Source organism: Mustela erminea, chromosome 20, assembly GCF_009829155.1.
Source record: "Mustela erminea isolate mMusErm1 chromosome 20, mMusErm1.Pri, whole genome shotgun sequence".
Lineage (NCBI taxonomy): Eukaryota > Metazoa > Chordata > Mammalia > Carnivora > Mustelidae > Mustela > Mustela erminea.
In genome coordinates, this window is record NC_045633.1 from 27,672,672 (window position 1) to 27,693,607 (window position 20,936).

Here is a 20,936-nt window from a genome sequence, read left to right on the forward strand (position 1 = left end):
GGGCAGCTCAGTCCGTTAAGCAACCGACTCTTGATTTCGGCCCAGGTCATGATCTCAGCGTCCTGGGATCAAGCCCCAGATCCAGCTCCGCGCTCAGCAGGAGAGTCTGCTTATGGATTCTCTCCCTCTCCCCCTCCCCCTCCTCTCTCTCTAAAATAAATAAATCTTAAAAAAAAAAAAAAAAAGAAAGAAAGAAATAGGAAACAAAATTCCCATTTTCGAGTGATGCTATCAGAAGACCAACAGCTGGCACGTCAGGTGGCCCAGAGACACACTTAGTCCAGATCATTATTTTCCGAAAAGTCTGCATCACGGGCAGATGAATACTGGTAGTTCTAACCTCACCTGACATGTAGCATTATCTACAGTCCCTCAAAAGAAATCTTTTGTCAAAAGGGATGCCTTTTTTTTTTTTTTTTTTTTTGTCTTTCACAAAACAGTAACAAAAAAAAAGGTCTTGGATATTACTAGATTTACCATTCCGATAGCATCATTTAATGAGGAGTCTGAGGCCACAGGCCACCTCTTACTGAGGAGAACTTCCCTGTGAATAAAACAATGGACTTCTTATATCTGAGGCTTTTCGGATTGAATGTGGCAGTAAAATCTTTATACCATGCTGTTGGCTTTAGTATGCAAAACTTATAACTCTGTACTTTGACGCCTTGTTTATTCCCAACATCCATTTAGCGTTTGGCTATTTCATCCTTCCTAGCGTGTCTGGAGTGGTGTGTGCTGTGGTGCCCCCATCCCGATCAGTTGCTCTGGGGGGCCTGCCTGCCCTCCCCCAGCGCTGGAACAGGGCCAGCTCAGGGCTCACTGCTGTGACCGCCCCCCCCAAGAACGGCCCGTTGCCTCCCCCAGGGCTCCCTGCCCCGCCAAAGGCCAGTCTGTGGCTAATGGTGCTACTGAGGGCGTGGAAAAACCCAGTCCCTCGGACTCAAGTGAGGACACCTAGAAGGCCTCAGCTGAGGCCTTGCCAGCCGGCCTCTCGCAGAGCATCTTCTCCTGAGCTCTCCTGGCCTCCCCACTTCCTTCTGAGGGCATCTCCAGAACCCCCGTAGAGCTGATCCAGGAAATGCTTCACGAGCAGGAGGCTCGGTCTAACACAGGTGTGCATTTTTACAACATAAGGAACGTTCTCAGCATTTCTTTTGAGAGTGAGTCAGAACGTCATGCTTCAATAGCCTTCCCACTAAGTTTATCCCTGCATCGTCTGACGTGTCGTCCACACAGCTCCCCACCGCGTTCCTCCGAAGGGGTTTCTGTCCTGTCTCCCGTGCCCACCAGCCCCAGGCGTGTCGCCGACAGTTTCTGTGCCGGTCGGGCAATGTGGAGGATCCGGCAGCAGCAAGAGGAGTGTTGGCCTTAGCTCTCAGGAGCCGGTCATTGTAGCCGGCCTCTTGTCCTCAACCTGATACGGTTGTAACCAAACTCGTAAATACCCCTCCTTCCTATTTTGTAGCTACAGCCAATTTCCCACTTCTAGTCTTTTCTGGATAGGATCAGGGCTGGCGTGACCTGCCTGGGATCCTCGCTCACTTCATCCCCTTCCTTTGCCATCAAAGACTGACTTCAGGCTGAAGAAGATGATCTGAGCACACAGACCTCAGTCTCAGATCATCGCCTTGACATTCCCCGGGTAGAAAATTCTTTTACTCTCTGACGTGGTGTACCTGATGACTCCTTTTATTTCTGAGTTTTTTTGAGAGAGAGAAAGTGAGCACAAGTGGCAGGGTTGAAGGGGGCAGGGCGCAAAAGGAGAGGGAGAAGCAGACTCCCTGCTGAGCAGAGAGCCTAATGCGGGACTTGATCCTAGGACCCTGGGATCATGACCTGAGTCAAAGGCAGACATTTAACCAACTGAGCCACCCAGCTGTCCCCAGTGGCCCCCTTTAATCAGAACATTGTTCATTATGTCTCTATAAATACAAAATAGTATCAATAATATAGACATAAATAATTTTAATAAGTACTTATATATTTAAATATAAAGTGCCTACAGTGGACTGTGGGCCCCAATGACTTCAGAAATCAACTTTTCAAAAAGTTCGTTTGCATGCATTTTTTTAAATTAACATATAAGGTATTATTTGCCCCAGGGGTACAGGTCTGTGAATCATCAGGTTTACACATTTCACAGCACTCACCATAGCACATACCCTCCCCCATGTCCATCACCCAGACACCCTCTCCCTACTCCCCCACCCCCACAGCCACCCTCAGTTTGTTTCATGAGATTAAGAGGGTCCTGTGGTCTGTCTCCCTCCCGATCCCACCTTGTTTCATATTTTTCCCTCCTTACCCACCACAATCCCCTGACCTGCCTCTCAAATTCCTCATATTAGAGATCATATGATAATTGTCTTTTCTTGATTGACTTATTTCGCTCAGCATAATACCTTCTAGTTCCATCCACGTCATTGCAAATAGCAAGATTTCATCTCCCTTGATGACTCCGTGGTATTCCATTGTATATATAGAACACACTTTCTTTATCCATTCCTCTGTTGATGGACATCTAGGTTCTTTCCGTAGTTTGGCTATTGTGGACATTGTTGCTATAAACATTCAGGTGCACATGGCCCTTCAGATCCCTACATTTGTATCTTTAGAGTAAATACCCAGAAGTGCGATTGCTGGGTCATAGGGTAGCTCTATTTTCAACTTTTTGAGGAACCTCCATTCTGTTTTCCAAAGTGGCTGCACCAGCTTGCATTCCCACCAACAGTGCAGGAGGATTCCCCTTTCTTCGTGTCCTCGCCAACACCTGTCATGTCCCGACTTGTTATTTTTGGCCATTCTGACCAGTGTGAGGTGGTATCTCACTGTGGTTTTGATCTATGTTTCCCTGATGCCAAGTGATGTTGAGCGCTTTCTCATGTGTCTGTTGGCCATTTGGATGTCGTCTTTGCCAAAATGTCTGTTCATGTCTTCTACCCAATTCTTGGTTGGATTATTTGTTCTTTGGGTGCTGCGTGTATTCTTAAGAAGTTTTGAAGATGAATTTTTTGAGTGAAAAAAATCCAAAAAAAGGGAAGCATCCACTAGGCAATATTGACACATTTGTTTCTATTTGATTAAAGACCTGAAATTTTGAAAAATTCATGACCTATAAATATTAATTATGTACTCTCTGATCCCAAATATTTCAAAAAGTCAATTATTTGAAGCTGCAAAACTCTGTCGTCCTCTTTAATGAGTTGATTTATTTAGGTAGCTTATTATTTTAAAACATTTTTATATTTCTGAAACCCAGGATTCGTGTTGAAATCTATCAAGAATCAGATCTTGCTGAATTTACATGACTAGCCAGGAAGAAGGGAAGGGGAGGAGGAAGAAGGAAATTTTAAAAAAAATCCTTCCTGTCTTTCCAGGGAACACCTAACACCAGGAAATAACCATAATTGCGCACACCCTCTATGTGTGACGGGGTGAAAATGAACATGGAAGTGAACTTGAGAAGATGGGCTGATGGGGATGTAAGGGAGGGCGCTGTGCACTTTGCTGCCCTGGGGCCTCCCTACGGATGCTCGCGGAAAGTCGGTAACATGGACTGGATTCAGAAAGCGTCTAGCAAAGTCACGGCTCATTTTGTGTTTTAAATTTTCATTTATTTATTTGAAAGAGAGACAGTGAGAGAGAGCATGAGAGGCGAGAAGGTCAGAGGGAGAAGCAGACTCCCCATGGAGCTGGGAGCCTGATGTGGGACTTGATCCCAGGACTCCTGGACCTTAACCTGAGCCAAAGGCGGTTGCTTAACCAGCTGAGCCACCCAGGCGCCCCTTGTGTTTTAAATAGACTTTATTTTTAGAGCAGTTTTAAGCTCACAGCAAAACTGAGTGGAGGGTGCAAAGATTTCCCGTGTACCCCATACCCCTCTCCACCATGGCTGCCTCCCCATCAGCTTCCCCCAGGATGCTGGGTGCATCTGTTACAGTCCAGGAACTCAGCTACACATCACTGGCACCCACGATCCGTAGTTCACATTGGGGTTCACTCTCAGTGTTGTACGCCCTGTGGCTTTTAACAGAAGGGTAATGACGTGTCCGTGATGAAATCATACACAATAGTTTCCCCTAAAAAATCCTCTGTGCTCTGCCTACCCCCCACCCACGAAAACTATGGATGCACTACCTCCATAGTTTTGCTTTTTCCAGGATATCCTGTAGTTGGAATCACAAAGCATAGACTCTTTACTTTGGCTCCTCTCACTCATCAATACGTGATGCCTGGGTAAGGTTTTCTTTTTTTTTTTTTTTAATATTTTATTTATTCATTTTTTAAAATTTTTTCAATATATTTATTTTCAGAAAAACAGTATTCATTATTTTGTCACCACACCCAGTGCTCCATGCAATCCATGCCCTCTAGAATACCCACCACCTGGTACCCCAATCTCCCACACCCCCGCCACTTCAAACCCCTCAGATTCTTTTTCAGAGTCCATAGTCTCTCATGATTCACCTCCCCTTCCAATTTCCCCCAACTCCCTTCTCCTCTCTAACACCCCTTGTCCTCCATGATATTTGTTATGCTCCACAAATAAGTGAAACCATATGATAATTGACTCTCTCTGCTTGACTCATTTCACTCAGCATAATCTCTTCCAGTCCCGTCCATGTTGCTACAAAAGTTGGGTATTCATCCTTTAGGAGCCTGGGTAAGGTTTTCAAATGTAATTTAACAGTTGTAAATTTTCCAGCGGCTGTGAACAACGGCTGACGACAACAAAGAATTGATGGACATGAGCAACTCTGGTGCTGGTATAACCCAGTGGGCAGGGCCTCCCTCCTGTTGGTGCCTTCTATGTGCCCATCCCAAGAAATCCCACCTCTGGCCATGGCTTTATCCTGGCCACAGGCTGGCCTGTAACGGATCAATTCCTGTTCCTAAAACTGCTCACGTGGTTTCTCTCTCCACGTGCCACAGCTGGAAGGTGCCCTTGGGTGCTGGGTGCTGGCTGCTTATGTGACAGAGCTCCTCGTCCTTGGCTGGGAGACTCAAGACAGGATTTAACTTGCATTGAATTTAAGACTGAGAGCATCCTAGGATCAGTGCAGGGGGAACCATCTAGGGAAAAAAAAAAAAAAAAAAGGATTATTTTATTTTTTATTTATTTATTTATTTTTTTTTAAGCAAAGAAAACCACAAAAGAGCATAACACCACCTGTCACTTTACCAGACCACTTCAAGGTCTGCAGTTCGGGACAAGGAAAGAACTGCACTTTAAATGCTAATTATCTGGGGAGGGAACCATCCCTGGAGGCCTAATTCAGAGCAGCGGGAGGCGCCCCTCCCTGCTTCCCTGAGCTCTTCTGTGAAGACTGCAGAGAAGTCCCACCTGGGAGCGAGGCTCCTGCCTTTCCTTACAAGAGGAGGGTTCCACGGCCTGCAGTAATTAAGGCCATTCAGCTCTGTGGGGAACACTGCGGAGAAGGATTTCCTGGCTGCAGCTCTTTCTCTCCCTCTAGGGAATTTTTAATTCCATCATCCTTGTATTGGTGAGTCATTTCTGATGACAATAATTAGGGTGACAAGAAGCTGAAAGGTGGCTGGGACAACTGGTGATTTTTTTGGACAAAGCCCCAGGTGGGCGAGAGAAAGGAATCTCGGGCTCTAGAACCTGCTTCCCGGGACTTTGGGAAGGAACGCACATCCAGCCCCATGAACTTGGGTGCAGGGGTGCGGCCGGCAGAGCCCTGCTGGCCTCCTGACTTTCCATGACCCCGGGGAATGAGAAGGGAGGACAGAACTGCCTTCTTGACGAGGGGCAGCCCAGCTCCCCGGGGTTTTGCTGAGATGTGGGCGGGCGAAGAGCCGTACTGACGCGATGTGAGGCTGAACAGGCCGACTCAGGCAAGCAGCAGCCCCGCCGCGTGCCCGTTGTGGTGCCAGAAAGAAATGCAGAGCTGCTAGACATCCCCTTAGAGCCCTAGGAGATCATCGCTCAATTTAATTTATGCAAAAATGCCAAGTTTTTAAAAACGTTAGATCAGCGTGGTGTTATCTAGGGACTCTCGCGGCGTCGGATGGGAACGTTTTATGGAATTCTAGAGTCAGTAACTGGGCCCACGAGACCCCAGAAGGAAGCCCGCAAAGAGCGTTGCATTCCTCGGCCCCTGCGGGCACAGCATCTAAGAGAAGAAGCCAAACCCTTCGGAGTGTCCTCCCAGTTCCCCCCGGGACTTCTCTTCCCTCTCCCTGAGACAGTTGGAGGTTTACGACAAGCAGCCTTCTCTTAGATGTCTTCGTGCTGGGGGCCTGGAACCGCAGTGGGCCTGGACGGGTGGCTCCTCAGTGCACTGGCAGCTGGGCGGGGCTGGGGGGGGGCGGGGGTGGTGGCCGTGGATCCATGCACAAGTCAGGGCCTCTGCCAGGAAAGCTGCAAGGCTGGGCTGCCCTGGGACTGCAGGGTGCTGTCAGGGTCCCGGCCTTCTTACGGGGCTGCTCGGGGTGCTCCCAGAGAGGCTGGGCCTGGAGCATAGACGCTTCAGGCTCAGTAGGGCCTGGGAGGTTTTCTGCTGGTTGGAGGACCCGTGGAGCCTCTGCGCAAGGGGCCCAGACCCAGACATCACCTCTCGGGGGCAGAAAAACATCAAAGAGCTTAAAGCACTTTTTTAGAAGTCAGATTCCCAGTGATATAATTTACAGAATACGAAACAAATTCCCCCTTTTTGGTGTACGGTTGGATACAGTTTGATAAACGCACGCCAGCCACAACCCCAACCGCAATGGAGTTGGGCCATCTCTTTCACCCCCCAAAATCCCCCTGCGCTGTCCCTCTGTGCTCCCAAGGCGTCATTTTTTTCAGCATGTGTTTTTTTCTGTTCTTTTATTTGTAATCTCTTTGTGTCTCCACCTTTAAAGTGAGATCCTTTTAGACACCACACAGCTGGACCTTGCTTCTCATCTGATAGCCCGTCTTTTGTTGGTATGTGTACTGTTTACATGCTACGCGACTTGAAAAATGAGGTTAAAATCTATCGTCTTGCCAGTTGTTTTCTATTTGCTCCCTCTCCTGTTTTCTCCTTTTCCATTCCTTCTGCCTGCCTGCTTCGGGATTAATTAGATATTCCTATATTTTCATTATTTTCCCCACTCTTGCCTTATCTTAGATCCCTTTTCCGGACTCGTTTAGTGATTGCTCTGGGGTTTACTATAGATCTCCTCATTGAATCCCAGTTGATCTTAAAGTTTGTCCCGTGTACGGCAGATGAGCCTGGTCGGTGCCCCGGGGCCTCCCCCAATCTCTCAGGGGTTGGGACCCCTTGTCTCACTTGCACTCCTGCTGCAAGTCCCAGTGGAATGCTACCTTGGTTGCTTCAACAGTCAGCCATATTTGAGAGTGAGTCAAAAATAAGAAATATACTCTACCTACCATCATCTTAGCCATTTCTGGAAATCACCCACTTCCCTGCATAGATCATCAGCCTCGGTGTCCATCTGCTAGCACAAGCCTCCGGTGTTTTTCACAGCACAGGTGTGCCAGGAATGAATTCTCTCCGTGTTCGTCTTCCTGAAAATGTCTTTTATGACGCTTTTCCAGGACAAGAAGCCTGGGACCGTAGATTTTCCCGTCAGTACGTGAAACATATCACTCTACTGCTCCTGGCTTATTTGGCTTCCGATGAGAAAGCCCTGGTGATTCCCTCCTTTGCGTCTCTGCGGTATTGAACTTGTCTGGGCGTCCGCAGCCTACACACACACTCTGCCCTCCCCTGCCGGTCCCCACTGAGCCTCTAGCACTTTGTTAGGAATTTGAGCTGAGTTTTCCTTACCCACCTATGCGGCGCCCCCCCGTCCTCTCTCCTGCTCCGTCCCAGGTGAGCCGGCACTCCTACGCTCTCTCCTCCAAGAGGTCCATCTTTTCTCAACATTCACTGGCCCTGCTGACCTCAGCTCTCCTGTGGGCTCAAGAGAGGTTCAGGTTTTATAGTTATTAGTTCAGCTTCCTCTTGTTCTTGGATGTCACGTTCATCCCAGGCACTAGGATCCCCTGGCCTTTTTTTTTTTTTTTAATCTACAAAATGCGGAATGGGGAAATGGACCATTTGCTTGGCGACGTGCAGAGGCAGGGGACGGAGGAATATCACAGCCGGAGTCCAGAGCAGATAAGAAGAGAGCATGACTTGAAGTGTACTCTTGAGGGGCTTGGGGGAATTTTTTTGATTTTTTCACTTTTCACTTCTTTTATGCTTTTTTCTCTTCTGCCTAACAAGATGGGAATAATGGAAGGCTTAGCCATCGTTAGCAGGACCATGCTCTGTCCCCATGTGCTCTGTGCCAGGAGACTCTGTGTCATCTTTATTTCTTTACCTGGAGCCCAAGGATCCGTTTGGCTTCTGTGTGTTATTTTTGAAACAAGGCCCTAGAGAACCTAGACCTTCTTTGGCAGAAAGTTGGATCACAGCCCATGGGATGGTCCCCTTCTGAGGCCACAGAGGTCCTTGTCCTTCAACAGCTAGCCACATCACATCGTTGCCTTTTTCAAAATACTTTGGATTCCCCATGGTGTGCTGTGTACGTCGTCAACCACTGTGTTTGGCACAAGGCAGTACCCAAGGCGACTTCCCACGCCCATTTGCCCCTGTATGACCCGTGTCTAGCCCGCGCACTGTGTTCTCATGGTACAAGAGGGTTTCGTAACAGCAGGCCTTGCTCACTCCATCTTCCCAATGGAGAAGGCCTTTCCCTCTTCAGACATCTGCCCTTTCTTCCAGACCTAGTCCAGGTGCCTCCTCATGGAAGACTTCAGTGCTTTCCTGGGGCAGAGCCAGCTGCTCTGTCCTGGGCATCCCCTGCCCCAGAGAGCTGTGTGCTTATTTCTGTTGCATGAGTATCTCCCCAAGATCGCAACTTCTGGAATACAAGCCATTTTGCAAGTGTTTAACTGGTCAATAACAGAAAGACAAAATGGTGGTCCCTGTAACAGACAAAGAGAAATTTAGCCTCCAAATGAATGAACAATCTATATGGGAGAGGGTAGTTTTTGTTTTTTGTTTTTTGTTTTTCCATATAAAGGATTAATGGACTTGAAACATAGTGGTACCTGCTGGGGGAGGGGGTCTCTCAATGAGACCTTGCCTAGATCTCAAACCCTGAGTAACTGAGAAATGAACCGGAGAAAGCTCTCCTTAGCTATTTATCTGGGGATCCCTGAGAAAGCCTCACCCATGGAATGAGGTGATCCGGTCCACTTTTCCGCTGATGCCTTAAAGAATTCTCCCGCAGAAAATGAGAAATAGCCCCAGTTCTTTTTCTTTGTAATGCCACTATTAGCTTCCAGAAACATTTATCACACTTCCCTGTTCTCAATGCTGTAATGGCCTGTGAATCATGAGTGGCAGCTAAGAGTTTCTTTCTCCTCTCTCCTCCCTACTGGGCCTCCTACTGTTTGTTTTGCCGTCTTCCACGACTGCCTTGGAACAGTGCCTACTGCGCCCCCACAGAACGTGCAGACAGAAGCTGTAAATTCCACAACCATCCAATTCCTCTGGAACCCTCCGCCTCAGCAGTTCATCAATGGCATCAACCAGGGATACAAGGTACATGGTTCAGCTCTGGATGGCCATCCTGGTCTGTCATAGTCTTGTGACCAATGAGAAGGCTGCCCACTTCTTATTTTGTGGAGAACCCACCACATAAAATTACCAAGTGTGTTAGCTTTGGTGGTCGGGTGGGGGTGTCACCATTTATCCAAGGTCTTCTCTGCTCTATGGGTTCAGAAACTCAAATTATTAGTTTTTAAGTGGGTGGTCATACGTAACAGAGCAACTTCTTTTGAGAAAAGCTATCCATTTTTAAATTAGCAGTGGAAAACCTATCTGGGTTGATTGGAACCAGTATTTGTGCAAACCACATCTTCCTGGAGAAGAGACCTCTCCCGGGAGCACCAACTTAGAACAAAGGGCGCTCGATGCAAGGGAATGAGACTTCTAGAAAATGAAGATATTTACTCCCTCCCCATCTCAACATCAGAGAAAGTTCTGTTCAGTGAATTCAGGGCACCTACCTGGCCTGAATTAGAGCCACAAATTCCCTCTATCCGACCTCCCTCTGTCCTTAGCTACCAGAATCTCTTACCTTCATAGATGTATTTGGATGCAGTTTCCAAAGGTGTAGTCCGTCTTGCCTTCTAGATCAGCTCCTGGTTGGACTTGGGATCCCATCCTGGTTTTAGCTACAGCATAGTCACTAGTGGTCTGCCTTAACAGGTAAACTCAGGGAAGATCTTTGTGGAAAAAGGACTCCACGTGTTCTGCTTGAATTCCTGGTAATTTCAGATTCAAAGAGTATTATTTCCTTAGACACATGGTTCAATTTTTTTTTTCTCCCATTTGGATTCAACTTACAAAAACACTTTTTTGTTTTCACTAGAAAGGCAGAGGTAGCTAAGAATTTGCCCTGCCTTTTCTTTTCCTTTTCAATTCCCCAGAGGAATCTACACTCAGAAGCTTTGTCTGAAAGAAAATCATATTGATCAACCAAGATGATTTTGCCTCCTTGACTTTCCTGTCAAGTCTTATTGGCAAGACCAGAGCATTCATTCAATGGCTCAGTGTGGGTTTGATCTATACAAATACGCTTTGTGTCCTGCAGCATGTCAACCTTCAAACCTAATTAACCCGGGAAATGTTTGGTGTCAAAGGAATTAAAAGTCATGCTCATACATAATGTTGCCCAAACGTTAAAATGACTTCCCTTGGAATGCGTACCTGTACTATATTTCTTTAAAATTGGACTCAACCTCCTAAAATTCTTTTCAGAAAACCAGTGTGATAGAAATCGTAAATAATTAAGATTCGTTCCTATTGAATCAGGGGCTTGTCTTTGAGGCAGAGTAGATGCCTACCCGGGGGGGAAAAAAAAATCTGTGTTCATGTTTCTTGATATTTGTGCTTATGTTTCTTTGTACTGATTAAGTCGAATAAAGATGGTGTTGTCTTTATTGCTTAGTGTTAAAAAAAAGTTACACTCTGGAACATCTTTAAGTGAAGGTTTAAGGAGTGTCTATTATTCCAACATGGGTTAAAGTTAGATATTTTGTTTTTACATACATGTATAAAATATATGTATATGTACATATCTGTGTTCAGTTATCTGTGAGATATCTTTTCAACTCCAGATTTTTTAGCGGCATTATAAAATGTAGGCTTTTATGGAGTTTCTTAGTCATGACTTTGCTTTCTTTGACAATACATTAATTACAAACTAAAAATCCTGATAACAGACTCGAGAGTGAAGATGTGCAGTTCAAAAGCATCTCTTTCTCCACGTGTCTCATCACAGCTCCTCGCATGGCCAGCTGAGGTCCCTGAGGCCACCACTGTGGTCACCATTGCGCCAGATTTCCATGGAGTCCACCACGGGTATATAACGAACCTGAAGAAGTTCACGGCATACTTCACCTCCGTTCTGTGTTTCACTACTCCGGGGGACGGGCCTCCGAGCACGCCTCAGCTCGTCTGGACTCATGAAGACAGTGAGTACAGCTCCACTGTGTGTCTTCTCAACGGTCACAAGTCAGGCGTCAGGGAGGTCCCCACCACCGTCCTATTCCACGCCGGGCCGGGGCTGAGGGGGTCATCAGGAACCTCCATGTCCTCAGAGAGTTTGCAGTCTGCGTGACTGAGGGAGATCAGTCAGTGGGAAGTATTGGTGATGAGCGGCAGGAGGTGGTCTCTGGAACTGGAAGCCAGGCTAACTGAAAGAGCTCAGAGGGCCAGAGAAACAGTCTGGTCTGAGCCATGTGGTCCATCTGTGGTCTTGATGGCCTTTTCTTCCCCCAGGTTTCAACTTCCAGTCCCCTTCCCTTCTTCTTCTTTTTTTTTTTTTGTTCCAGTATTTTTTTTTTAATTTAAATTTAATTAGTTAACATACAAGGTATTATTGGTTTCAGAGGTAGAGGTCGGTGATTCATCAATCTTATACAACACCCAGTGCACATTGTGCTACATGCGCTCCCCTCCTTAATGCCTGTCGCCCAGGCAGCCCATCCCCTCGCCCCCCTTCTCTCCAGCAAATCTTAGTTTGTTTCATATGATCAAGACTCTCCTATGGTTTGTCTCCCTTGTTGATTTCATCTTGTTTTTTTTTTCTTCTCTTCCCCCATGATCCTCTGTTTCGTTTCTTAAATTCCTCATACGAGTGACATCCTATGATAATCATCTGTCTCTGATTGACTTAGTTAGCTTAGCATAATACCATCTAGTTCCATCCATGTCGTTGCAATGGCAAGATCTCAGTTTTTTGATGGCTGAGTAGCAGTTCATTGTGTGTGAGTGTGTGTGTGTGTGTGTGTGTGTGTGTACACACACACCAGCTCTTCTTTATCCATTCATTTGTCGATGGACATCTGGACTCTTCCATAGTTTGGCTATTATAGATATTGCTGCTATGAATACTGGGGAGCAGGTGCCCCTTCAGATCTCTCCATTTGTATCTTTGGGGTACATCCTTAGTAGTGCAATTGCTGGGTCATAGGGTAGCTCTGTTTTCAACTTTTCGATCAGTCTGTTCAAGTTGTGAAAAAGTTCAGGTGTATATGTTCAACATTCCCTTATTCCTGCCAGGTCTCTGTGGATAGGTCCTCTGCCAGTCAAATGTTTCTACTCTTGTAGGTTACAGACATCTCATTGTGAGCTGCTTTCAGATTTTCTCTTTGTCTCTGAAATTTGTAAGGCTCGCTACTATATGTCAAGGCATTGACCTATTTTTATTGATTTTGAAGAGGTTCTCTGTGCCTCCTGGACTTGAATGCCCATTTCCTTCCCCAGATTAGGAAAGTTCTCTGCTATAATTTGCTCCAATATATCATCTGCTTCCCTTTCCTCTTCTTCTAGGATCCTAATTATTCTAATATTGTTTCATCTTATGGTATCACTTATCTCTCGAATTCTCCTCTCATGGTTCAGTAGTTGTTTATCTCTCTTTTGCTCAGTTCCTTTGTTCTCCATCATTCGGTCTTCCATATCACTCATTCTCTCTTCTGCCTCATCTCTCCTCACAGGTAGAGCTTCCATTTTTTTACTGCACCTCATTAAGAACCTTTTGATTTTGACTTGACTAGATTTTAGTTCTTTTATTTCTCCAGAAATGGATTCTCTAGTGTCTTCTATGCTTTTTCCCAACCTACCTAGTATCTTTGTAATCATTATTCTGAACTCTAGTTCCAACATCTTACTTAATGCCCATACTGATTAGGTCCTTGGCAGTCGGTACTGCCTCTTGTTCTTTTTTTTGAGGTGAGTTTTTCCATCTTGTAATTCTATCCAGAGAAGAATAGATAAACAAGAGAACAAATACTAAAATGGCAATAATGACCTCAGAAATGTACACTAAACAAATCAGAAGAGACCAGAAACTGAAAGAGAGAGAGAGAGAGACAGAGAGAGGAGAATATGATCAAACATGTGAACAGAACACAGCAATACACTGAGTCCTATGTGTACTTTGGGGTGTTTGTTAGAAAACTATATCCCAACATTATAAATATAACTAAATACATTAAATACAACTAAATACATTGAAAGGATACAATATAAGTATAAAAATGAAAATTAAAAGACAAAAAAGGAATATAAATAGACAGGTGAAGAGAACAGAACAATACACTATATCCTGAGTGTATTTTGGTCTCTTTGTTAGAAGAAAGTACATCTCAAAATTGTAAGGAAAGAAAAACTTAGATATATATAAAAATAAAATTAAATACAATGAAAGGGTAGAATATAAGTATAAAAATGAAAATTAAAAGTGATTTTTTAAAAAGAGTTGATAAAATAAGAAATTGGTTGAGAAAGGAAAGAGAAAAAAATAAAATTATCAGACTAAAAAAATCGTGGGGAAAAAACCATGACTTCTGTGTACTGCTTTCCCTTAGCACTGGAGTTTTATGGTTCTCCTTGACCGGTAAACTTGGTCTTGGCTGGATGTTCTTACTGGTCTCCTGGGGGAGGGCCCTACTGCATTGACTCTTAGGTGTCTTTGCCCCTTGTGAATGGCATCACTGTTGCCGGGGACCAGGCTAAGTAGCTCGGGTTTGTATTATGTGGCTTTTGTTTCCGGAAGCCTTTCCATGCTGTTCTTGAGGATGAGAATGTACTGGCAGCCTCCCAGTCTCCAGCCCTGGAGCCAACAGCTCGGGGCCCCACTCCTCAGACATCAGGGAAAAGCAGTCAGTCCCCCACCATGGTCTCTGGACGCACTCCAGGCTCACCTGGCCTGTGACTGAACATGTCTATCTCAGGCACATGACCATGCTTTGAGTCTCCACAACCTGCAGACTCCTGTGGCGCCCACCCACACTGCTCCTCCCCAGGAACAGGGACGGGGGATCTTGCTGCGGTCCTGCCGCTTACTAGGCCCCTGCTCGGAGTGCGGTCACCCACCTGTGCCACAGTTCCAGTATGAGGCAACCCCGAGTTAAGAACCCCACTCCTGGGCTCACTGACTGCAGGCGGCTTCCCCGCTCTGATGCCTGGGAGCTCTGCCACAGTCAGGCACCCCAGTGTTCCTGTGACCCCAGGGATCCTGAGACTACACTGTCCTACCTAGGATTCTGCCCCACTTTGCTGCCTGAGTGCCTTTCAGGCAGGGCTGTCTCTCACCAGAGCAGACTTCTAAAAGTTCTGATTTTGTGTTCTCCTGCTTTATCACTTTCCGGTGCCAGTTGATGGAGGCTCTCTCCCGCCATGGCTTGTCTTCTGATCTATCACCTTGGATTCATTTCTCCGCACCTCCTACCTTACAGAGTCGCTCTTCTATTTGTAGAACAGCAACTGTTCTTTCTTCCATCTCTGCTTGTGTTCACAGGTGTTCAGAGTGATTTGATAGCTTTCTAGCTGGATTCCTGGGACCAGACAAAACTAAGGCCTCCTACTCCTCCACAATCTTGCCAGATCCCCTTACCTTCTTCTCGAATGCCCTGTCAGGCCTCCCAGCTACACCTTCCCTGACCTTCCCTGGGGCATCTCAACCCAGCAGCCCCTCTGACCACCTTCACTTGGCACTGACCTATCTGCTCACTTCAGACCAGCTCCTTCTCTGTCCGAGGGCCAGCTGACACCTGTGGAAAACATCATCTAGTGAAGCTCTTTGAGAAAATGACCACAGATGTGTGCCAAGACTTGAATATGGGAGGCTCATTGTAGTTATTTGTAATTGGGAAAAAAAAGAAAGAAAAACATGCAAGTGTTCCAGAGGGGTGTAATTTTAAAAATTATGGAATGACAGTATACTAAATATTTTGTCGTTATTAAAAAGTTTTTTGAAGAAATGGTCATAATCTACTGTTAGGTGAAAAAAATAATATGCAAAACTATAGGAGATCCAAATTTTATAAAAACACACTTGTATGACACACAGTTGTTAGCTCTACGTGGTGTGATCATGCATGTTTCTACGTTCTTGTTTGGATTTTGCCATATATTCTTGCTTCTACAGTAGGTACATACTCTCTTTATCTCTTTATATTGTAACTAATATATGTTTAAGAAAAAGTCACTGGGGGCTGCCACTCGTCTGTCCTCCAGCTTCTTCTTGTCCTGGCCATGGGGCTCTGGGTGTGGCTGGCATCATGGCCCAGCCTTGCCCTGCTCCCTGAGGCCTCGGCTTCACTGTACTCAAAGAGGCAGCGTTTACAGAGGTCAAGGCCATCTGAGATAGCTTCCTCCCCATCTGTTCCCATCTCAGGGTCCCTCTGTCTTCACCCCAGTTCCTCTCTATCAGAGGATGAAGACTGACTAGTTGTCAGCCCACAAATATGCCCAGATCTCCCTCATCCGAAAGTGGCAACTCCGTACTCACCCCGCCCCACCGAGCTCCTGGTGAACTCACTTCCTTCTCTGAGAAGCTATTTCTTAGACCCCTAACCTCTTGCACCCCCGATGAACCCCAGCAGCCACTCTCACCCCAGCCCTGGACTCTGACCTCCTTAACGAGCATTCAGTTTTGTCAGCTGCTGCCACTGCATCGAGGGACACAGTCTTGTGATTTTTCTTTTCAGCAAGTTGTCGGTACAGTGGATTGATTTGCAAACGTTGAAGTGGCCTTGCATACTCGGAGGAAATCCCACTCGGTCCTAGTGTGTAATTATTGCTCATGTCGTTGACTTTAGTTTGCTAATACTTTGTGGGTGATGTTTTGCATTTGGGTTTCATGGGAGATACTGGTCTGCAGTTTTATTTTCCTGGACTTTCTGTCTGTCCGGGGTAGTGTCAGGGTAGCGCTGGCCTCCTAGAGTAGGTTTGGAAGTGTACCCCTTCTCCTACCTACCTTTCTTTCTGAAAGATTTATTTATTTAGTTGAGAGAGTGCATAAGTAGAAAGAGGGGCAGAGGGAGAGGGAGAATCCCAAGCAGACTCCCCGCTGGGCACAGAGAGAGCTCAACGCAGGGCTCAGTCTCACAACCCTGACATCACTACCTGAGCTGAAACCAAGAGTCAGATGCTTAACGAACAAAGCCACCCAGGTGCTCCAGCCCCTGTTTGGCTTTCTAGAAGACATTGTGTAAAATTAGTGTCAATCTGTCTTTAAGATATTAGTGGCATTTTCCAATGAAAGCCTCTGGGCCTGGCTATTACTTTTGGGGGAGCGTTTTAATTATAAATTCAGTGTCTCCAGTGGTTATTGTACTATTCATTGTCTGCTTCCTCTTGGCTGAGCATTGGCAGTCTGTGATTTTTTGAGGAACTGATCCTCTAAGTTGTCATGTCTGTGCGTGTAACGCTGCTGGCAGGATTCCCTTCATATCCTCCCGTGGCTGCAGAATATGTCATCATCTTCCTTGTTTCATCCCTGATATTGCTAATCTCTTTTTCTATTTCTGTCATTCTTCCTAGAGATTTGTCAATTTTATTGTTTTTTTTTTTTTTTTTTCGAGGAACCAGCTTCTTATTTCATTGAATTTTCTCCACTGTTTTCCAGTCTTCAGTTTCATTGATTTTTGCTGTTAATATTTCCTTCCTTCTGCTTGCTTTGGGTTTATTTTTTGGTCTTCCTTTTTTCATTTCTTGAGGTAGGTACTTAAACTATTGATTTGAGGCCTGTCCTCATTTCTTTTATAAAGAGTTAATGCCATAAATTTTCCTCTCCACACTGCTTTAGCTGCACCCCACATATTTTGATATATTATGTTTCATTTTCACTCAGTTCTATGTGCTTTTATTCCCTCTGAGACTTCCTGTTTGGCCCATGCCTTATTTAGAAGCGTACCATTTAGTTCCCATGGGTGTGGGATTTTCCTATTGTCTTTCTGCTGTGGATTTCTTGCCTGATTCCATAATGGTCAGACAGCACACTGTAAATCTTCAATTCCTTTAAGTTTCTGGAAGTTTTCTTTATGGCCCAGCACATGCTCAGCCTTGGTGAATGTTTCATGAGCGCTTGAGAAGAATAATGTGTATTCTGCTGTGAGATCTGTTTATTCATTATAAATTTGTATACACTGCCCCCAACCAGAGTTTAGGATTAAAGGAGGCTGATCAAGTTCAGCTTTTCCATTAAAAAAAAAAAAGTATGCCTGTCTCATCAAGTCTTATACTTACTGTGATTGTATTATAGTTAAATGTCGTTTGATCGGTCCATTCATTTGTCTTCCCAACACAGAAACGAGCATGCACACTTATATGCAGTTTGTCTGTGATCATGTATGAGGCAGCCAGCTGGGTGTTGAAAGGGTTGCAAAGATAAGTGAGTGGAGATTTAGAGATTCTCACCTAGTCAGACGTGAGGGACGTGGCTGAGGCCAGAGCCACTGAGAAGGGAGGTCAAGAGACATGGCTGCCGCCGCCCAGTGAAGAGTAGCTGGTCGAGGAGCATCAGGTAAGTCTTGTAGACAAGGTGGCAGCTGAGCTGGTCTTAACAGATGAGCCGAGAAGAGCTGAGGGCGTTGCAGGTGGGAGAAACCACATCTGTGGCAGCAAGGAGAGAATGCGAGGTTGAGAGAACTTGAGTGAGGTGTTTGGCGTGGCCATGGTGCAGCATGTGGGGGTCGGGGAGGGAACAAGCCCCAGAAAACCAGAGTCAGAAGAGTCTCAACTGCTATGTTCAGGCACTTTGACAGACCCACAGAAGGTTCTCCATGAGGGGTGTGCTTTGACTCAATCTGTGTTTCAGAAGTTCTTTCTGCGGGTTTTGTGCAGAGGCTCTGGAGCTCAAGGTGAAGGAAGCCGGGAAGAAGGCATGGTATGAAGAGAGCCCACACCTATGCCGTGGAGACAGCGGCAAGGAGGGTGGATCCTGAGCACACGTCATGGGGACCTTGGGGGCTCTCTGATAGGGGGTAGAAGGGATTATCCAGGATGACTCAATGTGCTTTGGTTTATGTGACTCCGGGGGCAATGAGGCCACCAAAGTAGGAAACAGGTCTTGGGTGGATGAAGACGTTGCACCAACTTGGGGCATGCCTGGTGTGTGGCGACTGCGGGGTGTCTGGGGCCCTGTGTCTGAGTGGGTTTGGGAGTCCTGGCAATTCCCAACTGCGATCTTACTTTCCAGGAAAGGGTTAGGAAGGTAACTGAGTATATGCTCTAACTCCAGATGGAAATATCTGAAATCCATTCCACCTCAGGGTGTCTGAGCTCTAAGGTCCCCAGCAGGTAAAGCCCCCTGAGCAGATGAAGTCACCGTAGGGATCTGGTGGGCCAAGGTGTGCGACAAGGGGGGTGTGGGCCCAGTCGTGTGGGACTGAGGTTGCAGGGGGGCATGCAGGGGGCCCGCATGGGTTCTCGGAGGAAGAAGGAGCCTGGCGTGGACATAGGGTACTTTCTGCACTCATCTGTAGGAAGACTCAGCCCAACTCCCTTCCCTGTGTAGATGGGATGCAGAGGGCAGTGCTGGGGGCAAATGTTGGGAGCTCCCCCTTACACCTCTACATTACGTGGACGTTTTCATCTAGTTCACTTACCAAAGCAGAGGCTGGGGCGACACCTCTGCTCAAGCCACAGCCATGTCCAACTGCGTCATATCAGACTTCACTTTCCAGAGGACGTTGATTGAAAAGACAAAGTGGCAGAAGAAGGTAACTCCTTCCAAAGAAAAGAGAGAAAAGTCCTGGCTGAATTCTTTGCTCAAAGACGGAAACCCAGTTGTTGCTAGCTAAGCAAGCAGACGGACACCATGGGGACATACTCCTTCAGCTCTGTGGCCAGGAAGCGGAGCCTTAAGGGAATTTTTGCCCACCATTAGTAGTAAAAAGAGCAATTGGACATTTCTTTCTTGGGAATTGAGAGAACTAGAACCGATGTCCCCTCTTTAGAATTTTTCTAACAGAGTCACCAGTTTTTGGTAGCTGGGGGGCCTGATGCTGTTCAGAGCATGGACTGTGTCATGGCAAGGTTGGGAGTCGAGGCTGGCTTGGCCTGGCCCCATGTGCTCTCCAGCTGAGGGCGCCTCCCTTGGCTCCGCATCCCGGGGGGGCAAGTGGGTGGTGGGGGAGGCGGGCAACACAGTACAGGGGAAACAGAATATAAATTTTAAGGCTAGACATTGCCAGCTGGTTCCAGCGGAGCTAGGGGACAGCAGATTTGGGCAGGAATCCAAGAAGCAGAAACACTGAGAATATAAAAGGAGCAAAAAGCTTTCTTTGCCGCTCTATCGATCGAAAAAAGAACAAGTCCGTTCAAAAATCCGTCAGAATGTCTTTCTGGAAACTCAGACCTGGAGAAAGATGAGTGGGATTCGCCAGCAGTTCTATGTCTCCCCCGCCCCAAGAGTGGCCTTTATCGGGGTTGGAGCTTCGCCATAAAACGTCTTCCGGAAGTTTCACCCAGATGAGTGTGTTTGCTGAGGCTGTTTCCATCTTTTTTCTTTTTTTTAAATTAGATGTATTAGGAGGCTTTGTCCAGGTGCCAGGTGAGAAGCTGGTACTGAACCCACTATCTGTGTGAGCCAGCCCCACGGCAGCCAGAATGGGGGATGCCCCAACTCCACTCTCGGGCAGGACAACCAGCACCCTTGTCTACATGCTGTCCGATTTGAAGCTTGAACTACTGCATCGTGGTCTGGTTAAAAAGATCTCTGTGTAGCAGGTTCAGGGCAGAGCAGGGGAGGCATGTGGCGGGGCAGCTCTGGAGGGGCCAGGGCTGGGGCATGTGCCTCTTCCGTCTGTGCTGAGCTAGTGGGTCCCTTGGCTCCTCTCCATTCTCCTCTGTTCCTGCTTTGTCTCTGGTTCTGCCCATCAAGCCTCCCCTCCTTCCTCCCTGACTCAGTCAAGTGTGGCCTCCAGAGTTGGGCACAGGGAGGGAGAGGCCTAGGGGGGCAGAGTGAACCTGAGCCAGTGGCCCCACCAGCTGCAGGAGACAACCAACCGACCGACCCACCCCCAGGCCCCTCAGCAGTGGAGCCCATCTCTGACCCCTTCCCTCGCCCCATCACCGTTCCCTCCCAGACTCCAGCCTCCCGTAAAGTGCTTCCTTCTCTCTCTGCCCCCCCACACCCACCCCCACAGAGCTGGGAAGGAAGCCGCCCTATGAGAGGGCTGCACGCAGGGGCTCCAGGTCCTCACTGACCAGGCCTGGCCTTTCTTGCATGCTACAGCTGCAAAGAGGGCGAGGGGTCCGGGCAGGAGGCTGGTCAGGGCCCCTGGCAATGAACGTCCATGACCTTGGACTGCTCACCTCACACTGGGCCTCTTGGACTTTTTCTCTGGGTGCTTTTCAAAGCGGCAGACAGTTCCTCTGAAAAATGACATGGTGTTGGGGTGGTAAGACAGCTAGGAACTAAGAGTAGCAGCTACCTGTCCGGGGACAAGCCTCCAACCCAGCAACTCCTCGTTTTAACAGATGACATGGAGCCTCTGCCCCCCACGCCACGAACAGCTGTGCTCAAAGAAATTCCTGGCAAAGGAGCGCATGTTGCTGGAACTTTTGCACAGTGCCCGACCCTGTGGGGCCCCTCAGGGGAAGGGGGGTGGGGGCAGGGAGCCTGGAGCT

The 20,936-nt window shown here is 47.1% G+C and overlaps 1 protein-coding gene across 3 annotated transcripts in view; it reads left to right on the forward strand.

Annotated features, from left to right (window-relative positions):
• SDK1 (sidekick cell adhesion molecule 1) overlaps positions 1-20,936 on the forward strand; it is an 854,095-nt gene that overhangs the window by 693,882 nt on the left and 139,277 nt on the right. For all 3 annotated transcript variants that reach the window (XM_032327040.1, XM_032327041.1, XM_032327042.1), the window contains exons 18-19: positions 9,433-9,548; positions 11,293-11,485. In XM_032327040.1, the coding sequence (XP_032182931.1) occupies positions 9,433-9,548; positions 11,293-11,485 (309 nt within the window). The remainder of the gene's footprint in view (positions 1-9,432; positions 9,549-11,292; positions 11,486-20,936) is intronic.